Genomic DNA, 12,270 nt, shown 5'->3' on the forward strand with positions numbered 1-12,270 from the left:
GGACAGAGAGAGATACAGCATGAACGGGGGAGGGGCAGAGAGAGAGGGAGACACAGAATCAGAAACAGGCTCCAGGCTCGGAGCCATCAGCCCAGAGCCCGACGCGGGGCTCGAACTCACGGACCGCGAGATCGTTACCTGGCTGAAGTCGGACGCTTAACCGACTGCGCCACCCAGGCGCCCCATGAAAGATTGTTTTACAGTTTCTTTAAAATTAAACATACTTTTAACATGCAATCAGTAATCATGCTCCTTGGTATTTACCCAAATGATTTGAAAACTGATGTTCATATGAAAACCTGCACATGGATGTTTACAGAGGGTTTTTATGGCAATTAAAGTATTCTGTAGAATACCAGGATGGTGGATAGTGTTATTATATATTTGTTAAAATTCTTAGAGTGTACAATACCAAGAATGAACCCTGATGTAAAATGGGGACTTCAGGGTGATAATGCTGTAGCACTGTAGGTTCATCTACTGTAACAAATGAGATGATGATATGGGGTGTGGGGCGGATGTGCATCTTTGGGAATAGAGAGTATATGGGAATTCTCTGCACTTTTTGCTCAATTTTGCTGGGAACCTAAAACTTTTCTAAAAAATAAAGTTTATTAATGAAAAGTATTATTTGATCAAAAAGAATATATGAGAATAAATATTTTTAAGGCTGACTTTTTTCTGTGGGGAGGAGTATGGATATAGCCAGATAGCAAGTGACTCCCCAAAATCAATCAATAAAATGTATTCACATAAAAAATTGTCCATAGGAATTTATTTTTGTAGATATAGTCAAGAAATATGCTATATTTTGTTAAATTTACTTATTCTTTTTTATTGTAGTCTTTAGAAACAAGGATGACAAATAGCTTCTTATAAAAATCAATGTCTAGATCATACACATATACAGGAAAATATCACATAAGTGAGAATGATCTGAATTAATAAATCAACAGCACAAACCAAACCACAGAAATTTGAGCTACTGAAATTAATTGGAACTCCATATTTACAGTAGAAATGAAATCCAAGTTGCAAAATATGGACAGGGAATTCTAAAAAGTGTTGGAGTAATTTTGGAAAAGAACTAAGTAGATATTGCAAAAACATTAAATGTAATGAATGAAATAAAAACTCAATGTATACTTTTAATGGTAGATACAACTTAAGACAGAATTACTAGAAAAATATCCATAATTCATCCAAAAATAGAAAAAAAAGGAAGGAAAATATAGAAAAGGCACAGAGTTACAATGACAAGGCCTACCTTACATTTAGTTGATGTCCCAGAATGAGAGGAGAGAAAAAAATGGAGAAGAGAAACTTCTGGGACATAATGGCAAATAGCCAAACCTTATGCAAGACCCTAATCCACAGTGAAATACGTATCCTCCAGTGGGGAGATAAGTTAAATGGGTGATGGGTGTGAAAGAGAGCACTTGTGATGAACACTGGGAATTGTATATAGGTGAGGAATCACCGAATCTTACACCTGACACTAATGTTACACTATATGTTAACTGATATTTAAATAAAAATTTGAAGAAAAAAAATTCACATCCACAAATATTCACAGAAACACTGTAACACACTCAAACAGAAAACACCACAAATGTCCATCAAAAGTAGAATGCATAGGCAGTGCACCCAGCAGTCCCCTAGATCTGTGTCTTGCTTCAGCAGGACGGAAGAGACTCGGGGAAGCCCCTTCTACCAGTCTCTGATCACACTCCAAAACTTTTTCCAGGTGCAACCTTCAAAGCCATCTTTGCTGCCACCCTCTGACTCCAGGATCAGCCAACACCCAATTTTGAGCTTAGCTCCTCAATACTGATCAACCACGAGCTCCCTCACTCATATTATTCCATGAAAGTTGGAGGCCACCCACAACTGCCTAGTCCACATGCAGCTGCAGTCTTCCTACACTTACCTTTCTTTGGGCTTGTATTTCGACAGGGACAACGTGGCTCTGGAGGCCGTGGGCCACTTCTTCCACAAGTTGGCTATGCAGAAGCAGGAGGGCACAGAGCATCTCCCGAAGATGCAAAACCAGCCTGGCAGCGTCCTCTTCCAGGATGTGCATAAGCCTTCCCAAGAGAAGTAGGTAAAACCCTGGAGGCTGTGGAAATCATCCTAGTTCTGGAGAATAACCTGAACCAGGCCCTTTTGGATCTGTATGCTTTGGTTCTCTCTACCGAGACCCCTATCTTTGTGACTTCCTGCCCACTTCCTAGATGAGGAGGTGAAAAGCACGAAGAAGATGGCGACCACCTGGCTCACTTCTGCAGGCTGGCTGGCCTCCAGGCTGGGCTGGGTGACTATCTATTAGAAAGGCTCACCCGCTGGGTGTTGGGGTGGCTCAGTTAGTTAAGCCCCTGACTCATGGTTTCAGCTCAGGTCATCATCTCACGGTTTCATGAGTTTGGACCCTGTGCTGACAGCATGGAGCCTACTTCATATTCTCTCTCTCTCTTCTCTCTCTGCCCCTACCCCCACTTGTACTATATCTGTATCTCTCAAAATAAATAAATAAACTTTAAAAAATAAAGAAAGGCTCATCCTCAAGCACAACTATGAGCCTCTGAAGCCCAGCAGCCTTTGAAGGGACGCTCTGGCATCACCCTGGTGCCAAGGCTTGTGCCTCAGCCTCTCCCAGCAGCCACCAGGCAGCTTTGTAACCACCCTGGAGCCCTTTCCCAAGCTGTGGACCAAACGGAAAGTAAGATCTTTTTTTAGAAAGAAACAAAAAAGTAGAATGCTTAAATAAATTGTGCATAAGTAAATTGTAGCATATGCATTCAGTGAATACTACAAAACAATAAAGACAGACTTCTACTTTAAGCCTCAACAATTAAGGATCTTATAAACACAAGGCTAAATGTTAGAAATGAGACCTGCAAATCATACAAAATGATGAGACAAAAAATAAAAAAAAACACGAACATTTTGGGGTGCCTGGGTGGCTCAGTCCTCTGAACATCTGACTCTTGATTTCAGCTTAGGTCATGGTGTCACAGTCATGGGATTGGTCCCTGAAGTGGGCTACATGCTGGGTATAGAGCCTGCCTGAGATTCTATCTCCCTCTACCATTCATTGTCTCTCTCTCTCATTGTCTCTCTCTCTCTCTCTCTCTCTCTCTCTCTCTCTCACACACACACACACACACACACACAAGAAAAGAGAAAAGCAAACAAAATTTAGTTTCATACATGGCATGAAATCACAAAGTAAGTAGGTGTTTTAGCCAGCAGGGGGTTTCACATCCTCTCAGTGCATCCCTTTGGCCCCTTCCATGGCCATGTCTCCTCAGACCTCTTCTGCCAGCCCCTTACACATACAAGGATGAAATCACTGGGTTCTACTCCTGAAGCCAAGACTAGACTGCATGTTAACTTGAAAATTAAAAAAAAAAATTATTTGCCACAAATAAATAACAATGTTTAAAAAAAGGATCAAATCTGATTACATTGGGTCCACCTGGACAATGCAAGAGAATGTGTTTAAGATAACCTGTAACTTTTATTCCCCTTTACCATGTATCATAACATATTCATAGTCTGACGCTGGGGGATTAGGAAGTAGGGGTCTCTGGGATGGTGGTTATTCTGACTACCGATTGTATTATTTATTTAAGTTTTGAAACACATTTTTATGTTATCAGGTTTCTTTTAAGCTCACCTAAAGCCACAACTTGAAGTTCATATTCAAAATTGATGTAAAGTGCAATGCCAAATTTCATTACTACTCAACCAGTGGGGCTTTACACATTTACTTTGACAATATGGTAAGTACATTTAGTAATTTTCTTTTCCAGCTTCAAGTCATATATAAAATGCAACTAAATAGGTAGATATTTTGTAAAAATACAGTGAAACTCTGGCAATATATATTATTCCTTCATTATCATCAAATTCTGATAAAAGATTTTTTTAATATTTTTCTTTATTTTTGAGAGAGAGAGAGCAAGTGAACACTCATGCGGGAGCAGGGGCAGAGAGAGAAGGGGACAGAGAACACCAAGCAGGTTCCATGCTGTCGGCGCAGAGTCTGACACGGGGCTGGATCCCACAAACCATGAGATCGTGAACTGAGCTGAAATCAAGAGTCGTAGGCTTAACAGACTGAGCCATGAAGGCACCCCTAATATAGACAGAGATACATGTGTTGTTCTCAAACAGAGTAAGTTCTTTACAGTACCAGCAAGTTGATTTAAAAGGTAACTGCCACATTATCATTTGAGACTTTCTCAGTTAAGCATTGATTAATTTCCTACATTTATAACACATGAAAACTTGTTTTTATTTTTCTACACGTGAACTGGAAGTATTACAAGTATTGTTTTTTCTTTTTGCGGAGGGGGGGTGCCTGGGTGGCTCAGTTGGTTAAGCATCTGACTTCGCCTCAGGTCATGACCTCATGGCTCATGAGTTCCAGCCCCACGTTGGGCTGTGTTGACAGCTCAGAGCCTGGAGCCTGCTTCAGATTCTGTGTCTCCCTCTGTGCCCTCCCCCAATTAGTGCTCTGTCTCTCACTCATAATAAAATATAAATAAACATTAAAAAATTAAACATTGTTTTCTGTTGTTGTTAAACTTGAAATACTACAACCAAAACAATTACTGGACTGAATTTTTCAGACCATCACATTCTTAAAGGTATTTCTCTATTTTTAAAAGTGGGGAGGTTCTGGCTAATATAACTATTTCACATCACTTATAAGACAACTGAGGTACAGAGAGACTGATTTCTAAACCCAAAGAAGAGTTGCTAATAGATCTGGGATTGCAGTTTAGTCAATAACAGTTAAGGTCATACAAAATGTGCTAGATCTTTGGTCATTTGACAGTGCTTTGGCAAAAGGCGGTACTATATGCAAAATGGCCAACATAATCCTTTCTTAAATGAGAACAACTTGTCTATCCATCTTCCTATCCATCTCTTCTTTCCTGGCCCCCTCCTTCCCTCTTCATTACAACGCCTAATATTATCTACCAAAGTTAACTAAGCTTTTGACAACATATGTACTCCAAACTTCCATTAAGACGATAATGTGCATTTAATTCTTTAGAAAGAACTCAAAGTAGCCTACCCTTTCTTCCATCTTCAGTACTGCTTTCCTTTAATGTCAAAAATTACCTTATTTTAACAGAGAAACTACTTTCCACTTAGTATACCAAACTGTCAGTGTATGGAAGGCTTTAGGAATTTCCCAACTGCTTTAAAAACTACATTTTGGGAGTGCCTTTAATCCTTACTGACTTATGCATTCATTCAATAAATGTTAATTGCGCACTTACTACATAAGTCACTAAAATTTAAGATTTTAAAAAATAATCATTGGAATAACACTTAAGAACCCATCTCATTTCGGAGTTACAATCAAATGCACTTTATCTAAAGCTTTTTTCACATAGTCTATGATTTTTCAGATTATGAGTCACATCTCTAATTACTAGAGACTTGTCTCTAATTAATTACACCCTGAATTTCTACATAAAAAAACTATTAATTAGCATAATCCTAAATTTGAAATGTCTGATATCCCCAATTCCTTGATTAGCATTTTTAAATGCCTTTTTATACATTTGTCTCACATTTAAAATTTTATCAGCTCTCAAATAAAAATCTTGGTTTGAAGTTGACTTAAAATTCCAATTTGACAATCATTTTCTTCTTGATCATGAACTTCTTCATCTGAATTTCACATAATTCAAATAATTGCAAAGATCAGAACTTAAATATACACTTAATTTTTGAAAAATTACATTTCTAGAGTTTGTATTTAACTGTTGTTCATGCTTTACTAAATTATTAACAGAAGACAAAAATAAATGTATATATATTTGTATGGCAACACGTGTCCCAAGTTCTGTTGTTTACAATGTGGGTCATGGTAGGCTGCTTGGGCTGCCATAACAAAATACCACAGACTGGGTGGCCTCAACAACAGAAATTAATATCCTCACATTTCTGGAGGCTAGAAACCCAAAATTATGGCAGGATTAGTTTCCGGTGAGAGTGCACTTCCCGGCTTACAGATGGCTGCCTCTTCACTATTTCCTCACATGGCCTCTCCTTGGTATGTGCATGCAAAGAGAGAGAGAGCGCAAGAGAGCAAGAGAGCGAGAGCACGGGCGAGCGCGCGTGAGCGAGCAAGAGAGAAATTTTCTAATGTCTCTTCTTATAAGGATGCTAATCCTGTAAGATCAGGACCTTACCATTATATCTCATTTAATTTGAATTACTTCTTTAGGGCCCCATCTCCTAATACAGCCACACTGGGGGTTAGGGCTTCAGCATGTGAATTTGGCAGGACAGAATATTCAGGCCATAACAGTCAACTTAAATAACCATATGTAATGGTAATTCATCTTCTAGTGTAATCTGGAGGTCTATGTTAGGAGTGCTTTCCTGGTCAGAAAATGCAGGGATACACACAGGTACCATAAGCCTTTAGGAGTTACACTTCCTCCTAGGATTCTCTTAAAACATCCCTGGAACAGAAATTCATTCAGTCAGTTGTAGACATAGTTTGTTAATGAATTATAGCCCAATACAAGGTCTCCTACAGAAATCTATGCTTTTTAAAGTAGGTCTATCTAGGAGCCATTACTTTCTGGATGTAATCTATGACAAACACAAGACACCAAAAAGAAGGTGACACTGTCTTTTACATGAAGAGTTTCCAAGTTTCCCAAATTTGCTCCAGCTGTACTGGCTTGAGTCCCAGACTCCAGAGCCTTTTATGGTAACATAAGCAAGCTTTTAAGGTAGCTGTGATGCACAGTAGTTCTGATTCCAAACAGGTAAGTACTATTTTGTGGGACCAGCAAGTGAAGGAAGTAGGCACAGGACACAGGTCTGAGACTCTGGTGTGGCCGAGGTCAAAGAGGCTCCACTCTTTCCATCAGTTAAGAAGGGGAGGATGGAGGTGGATTAGGGAGGAATTTAGCATTGCAGCCAATATCAAAAAGATGGCCATCTGTAGATGTTTTCTACAGACCACACCAAGTCCTTTCTTTTGTCAGGTTGGGTAACATTAGAACTATTTTATGTACAAAGCCCTGGGACTCCATTTGGGATCAAGGTCCCAACTGCACTGTGTTGCTGTTGCACTTGAGTTGGACTCAGGCTTCACGTTCAGAACAGGAAGCGTACCAGCTTAATGGGCTGAAAGACCTCAGCTATGAATTCCATATTACAGGTGGAGTGAAAATGGCACAGAGCAAGGAAAACTTTCCCAAAATAACATATTCATTTTCCCAGAAATCTTACCAGAGTCGCACTGTGATTTGTTTTGTTAGCCAAGCACGAAAACCTAAGGAAATTATATTGCCCCTACTGAGAATCTCAAGCATAATGTACTCTCTTGTAAGTGCAAGGGCAAGAAACAGAGGATTAAGATCCTAAGTTATTGGTTGGTACTTCCCTGAGCAGTTTTCCTTCCATGATGAGATTTAAGGGAATTTGGTGCTCTAGTTTTTGAGACTGGAGTCGGTCAGTTGTAGCTGGATTCATTACCATGGGGAGGCACTGTTGAGCTGTCAGATCTCCTTGGACTCCGCCTTTCAAGGATGCTGGTGTGTGAACCTAAGTTCTGTGTTGGGAGCCCAGGGAGTACCACAGTACAATGAGCAAGCTGCACCTCACATAAGCAAAAATCATCAACGGCTAGAAGGCAGGTCCTAGCAAAAGACCCTTGGAATCGTTCTTTATCGTCCCACATATATCTCATCACTAAGCAAAAAATGAGCACCAAATGCTAAGGATTATTCTAGGCACCGGAGATGTGTCTGAACAAAATCTATCAAAATTTCTCTTCTCATGAAGCTTCCGTTTATAAGAAAAAAAATTCTTTGAACCTAGAAACTTGGTTTTAAGAAAAAACACTCATACTGGAAGTAAGCAGTGGATTACAGGGATGAGGTTCAAAAACCAGGGTTTGGAAGTAGGTTAGAGTACCAAGAACGTTCAGAAGCATCAAGTATTAAGGGATGGACCGAAAGATAAGAATAAGATCAAAAGTGACTACACAGCGAAGACACACAAGGTGGGATTAGTGAGATCAGAAGGCAGAGCCAGGATGGAGACTGAGAGAACATATACAAAAATCCATGTTTTATTTAACAACTATGGCTTTACCATGAGCACGGAGGATGTTATTAAGAGCACCTATCTCATTTATACAATATTTAAGATTAAGTTTTATGTTAATACCAAGCAGCTACAGAAAAAAAAAAAAAAGTCCTGGCTTATGATCCCATACTTTGAAATGTTCCCAGAGCGAGTTCTAGCTTTAACTGTTCACCTTTATTTGTTCTTCCATTTTAATTGAGTAGCTCGCTATATAGACAGAAAGGCTCTACAGTTTCTTTGTCATGGGATTTATTAGACATTCCTTTGTCAGTCTCTCTTTCTAAACTGTAAGTTCTTAAAGAAAAACTACCTTGAGGTCATTATCCTTATATTCATTCCTGCAACCCATCACAACGCCTCATTTCCTATTAGGCAGGGCCACCTTATATAGTTGTGCAGCTTGTGCACTGCACAACTCCAGGGGCACCACACATACGAATAGGATGTAAATGGCATCCCTGATGTCACACAGTGCACAACTTCACAAGCATTTATGGTTGCCCTGGACCTCATCAGTGTTTATTAATGAAAACGTTTTTACTGCTTACGATTTGTTGTCAGATGTCAAATAAATATGCCAACTTGTGACACACTTAAGTGTACGTGGCAAGCACAATGGCATTGTATAATAAATGAAATGGATTTCTATTTTAATCTTAGACTAAAAGAGATAGCTTTGAAAATTTGTGTTGATTACTTAATGAAGTGACAGAACAAAAACACACACAAAAAACAGACTTCTAGTTTGAGAATAAATGGATTCCAGTTTCCTATGAAATGGATGATTTTAAAAATTGGAACTTTGAATATAGTTAAATTAGCAAACTAGAAGATTCAGTTACCTGGGTGAGCAAAAAGTCTGAGGAGATTTTTTATTTTAATGGAATGCGGCCTCCTTGAAACATCCCCACCAAGTAATCTTAAGAGTTAGATATGCTTTGATAACATAGCCACCATTTTTTTCCACATCATACAGGTTATAAAGGTAATATATTTTTTTCTCCCCTAATGATCTTCAGGTTCCCTGTAACAGATACAAATTAGCAATCAAACCCAAGTGATGAGTGTCCATGTGTAATTTAACAAACAATAAGCCTAGGTGAGGTGACTGAAAGCTCCATCAATTCGATTTGTGCAAGAACTTTTGCAAATTTTGATGTCTTTCTTAATTTTTACCTATGATTTCTTGCTCTTTTGATGAGTCTCCAGTTTGTGTACACTGTGAGCATAGATGTATGTGTGTGTGTGTGTGTTTAAAACAGTAGTCAGGATGTGAGCGGATTGCAACACATGCAGCTGCCTGGAGAGAGGGAGCCGGTGTCCTACGTCAGAGCCACCGCCGCGGAGCCGCCGCCGGGGAGGAGCAGCTGCTGCCGCCCAGGACTGGGCCCTTAGGGAGGAGGAGGCGAGAAGATGGCGGACGACCCCAGTGCTGCCGATAGGAACGTGGAGATCTGGAAGATCAAGAAGCTCATCAAGAGCTTGGAGGCGGCCCGCGGCAATGGCACAAGCATGATATCATTGATCATTCCTCCCAAAGACCAGATTTCACGAGTGGCAAAAATGTTAGCAGATGAGTTTGGAACTGCATCTAACATTAAGTCATGAGTAAACCGCCTTTCAGTCCTGGGAGCCATTACATCTGTACAACAAAGACTCAAACTTTATAACAAAGTACCTCCAAATGGCCTGGTTGTTTACTGTGGTACCATTGTAACAGAAGAAGGAAAGGAAAAGAAAGTCAACATTGACTTTGAACCTTTCAAACCAATTAATACGTCATTGTATTTGTGTGACAACAAATTCCATACAGAGGCTCTTACAGCACTACTTTCGGATGACAGCAAGTTTGGCTTCATTGTAATAGATGGTAGTGGTGCACTTTTTGGCACACTCCAAGGAAACACAAGAGAAGTCCTACACAAATTCACTGTGGATCTCCCAAAGAAACATGGTAGAGGAGGTCAGTCAGCCTTGCGTTTTGCTCGTTTAAGAATGGAAAAGCGACATAACTATGTTCGGAAAGTAGCTGAGACTGCTGTACAGCTCTTTATTTCTGGGGACAAAGTGAATGTGGCTGGTCTTGTTTTAGCTGGATCAGCTGACTTTAAAACTGAACTAAGTCAATCTGATATGTTTGATCAGAGGTTGCAGTCAAAAGTTTTAAAATTAGTTGATATATCCTATGGTGGTGAAAATGGGTTCAACCAAGCTATCGAGCTATCTACTGAAGTCCTCTCCAACGTGAAATTCATTCAAGAGAAGAAATTAATAGGACGATACTTCGATGAAATCAGTCAGGACACGGGCAAGTACTGTTTTGGAGTTGAAGATACACTAAAGGCTTTAGAAATGGGAGCTGTAGAGATTCTAATAGTCTATGAAAATCTGGATATAATGAGATACGTTCTTCATTGCCAAGGCACAGAAGAGGAGAAAATTCTCTATCTAACTCCAGAACAAGAGAAGGATAAATCTCATTTCACAGACAAAGAGACAGGACAAGAACATGAGCTGATCGAAAGCATGCCCCTGCTGGAATGGTTTGCTAACAACTATAAAAAATTTGGAGCAACGTTGGAAATTGTCACAGATAAGTCACAAGAAGGATCCCAGTTTGTGAAAGGATTTGGTGGAATTGGAGGTATCTTGCGGTACCGAGTAGATTTCCAGGGAATGGAATACCAAGGAGGAGATGATGAATTTTTTGACCTTGATGACTACTAGGTAGTCGACATGGGTCCGGCAAAACGTGCCTCACCCTCCAGCATCCAACCCAAGGAGCATACCCGTGGTGGAATCCAAACAGATCCCTGCCTTACAATTGGAACATTTCCAGAACTTAATCCATGAGCATTGGATATTGAAAAGAAAACCGAAACAAAACCAGACCCAACCCTACACTTTGGTTTGTCATGGTGTCAGCGCAGCAGCCTACAACTAAGTTCCTAAAATGCCACTTTGGACTAATTTAAAAAAGAATCCCAGTTTTTACTTTTACTCGATGGTGAAATTGGTTGCTCTTGTATTTTATGAAAAAAAAATGATTTTTTTAACCTTCATACATAGAATCAAAAATACTTTAACTGCTGTAAACCTTCAAAAGTTAATAGAAATGAGATCATACTGGTTTGTTTCTTATTTTGATTGGAGAAAAATTGCTGCATTTCGCAGTGACCCATTTACATGGCATTCTCAGCTTAGACTGCATAAAAAGAAATACATGCGGTGAAATGTTGGAACCATTTTTTCTTGGTCTCTGTTTAATGTTGAAAGGGTGAGCTAATAGGAGGCAATTTCAACTTCACTCCCTCACATTACTCCTCCCCCCTCCAGACTGTCAGTTTCAAGGATGCAAATTGCATTGCAAAGTCAAACTGACACAGGAAGCATTTGGGCCAATGCACTGTTCCCTTTCATCTGTTTTGCAGGCGCATTTGTGCCCAGGGTTTGGGAGCCCTTGGCATCAATTGCATTGATAAGGGTTCCCATAATCTTAGCCTACTAGAAACCAGTTTGGGATGGATATGATGGGGCTTCTGTGCTATTGCTGGGATTGGGAGAAATAAAACATGCAATTTAAGTGGAAGCAAAGAAATTTAAAGAATATTTTATTTTGCTTGGGTCTGTCCTTGGTAAAAGGGAGATGGTTGTGTTTTCCTTGTGTTGGATGGCATGATTATGTGAATGTTTTGATTTTTTTTAAGTGAACTGCAAGGTTTTTCACAGGAACGACTGACAAGACATGTATGACTGTGCATGTAATTATAAACCCCTGACCTCCTGGTGGGGTTGGAGCATCTGTTTCAAATATGGGACTTACAGGCACCTCTCATATGAGAAATTATGGGAGGGGGGTGGGAAGGGCAGGGGTGGGAAGGGATGGGACACAGCTTCTGGCACCAAGGACTTAACTATTGTTGGATCCAAAAGTGGGCCTGAAAACCTGAAGCTCACGCTTCATAGCTGGGTTCTAAGTTGGATTTGACCCCAGCTGACATGCAAGGTCATGGCGTGCCCGAGGTGGTGACAGTGAATAAAGTGTATAGGATGTGCCCAGTGGTAGCAATGGAAAAAAGTATACCAAATGGACTTTGAAGGACCAAAGGTTTTTAAAAGTCAATTGGTATCGTT

The 12,270-nt window shown here is 39.9% G+C and overlaps 1 protein-coding gene and 1 pseudogene across 1 annotated transcript; both read left to right on the forward strand.

Annotated features, from left to right (window-relative positions):
• Positions 1–2,367, forward strand: part of LOC124509214 (ferritin light chain-like) — a 37,677-nt pseudogene extending 35,310 nt beyond the window's left edge.
• Positions 2,368–9,440: 7,073 nt separating this feature from the next.
• On the forward strand, positions 9,441–11,684 carry LOC124509429 (eukaryotic peptide chain release factor subunit 1-like). The gene is given in 1 exon segment (XM_047076034.1): positions 9,441–11,684. A coding segment is annotated over 1 exon segment (1,314 nt). The 5' UTR covers positions 9,441–9,549; the 3' UTR covers positions 10,864–11,684.
• The last annotated feature ends 586 nt before the right edge of the window (positions 11,685–12,270 follow it).

This window comes from Lynx rufus, unplaced genomic scaffold, assembly GCF_022079265.1.
Source record: "Lynx rufus isolate CCGP_SWC_20201006 ecotype Redwood Valley unplaced genomic scaffold, mLynRuf1.p SCAF_14, whole genome shotgun sequence".
In the NCBI taxonomy this organism is placed as follows: domain Eukaryota; kingdom Metazoa; phylum Chordata; class Mammalia; order Carnivora; family Felidae; genus Lynx; species Lynx rufus.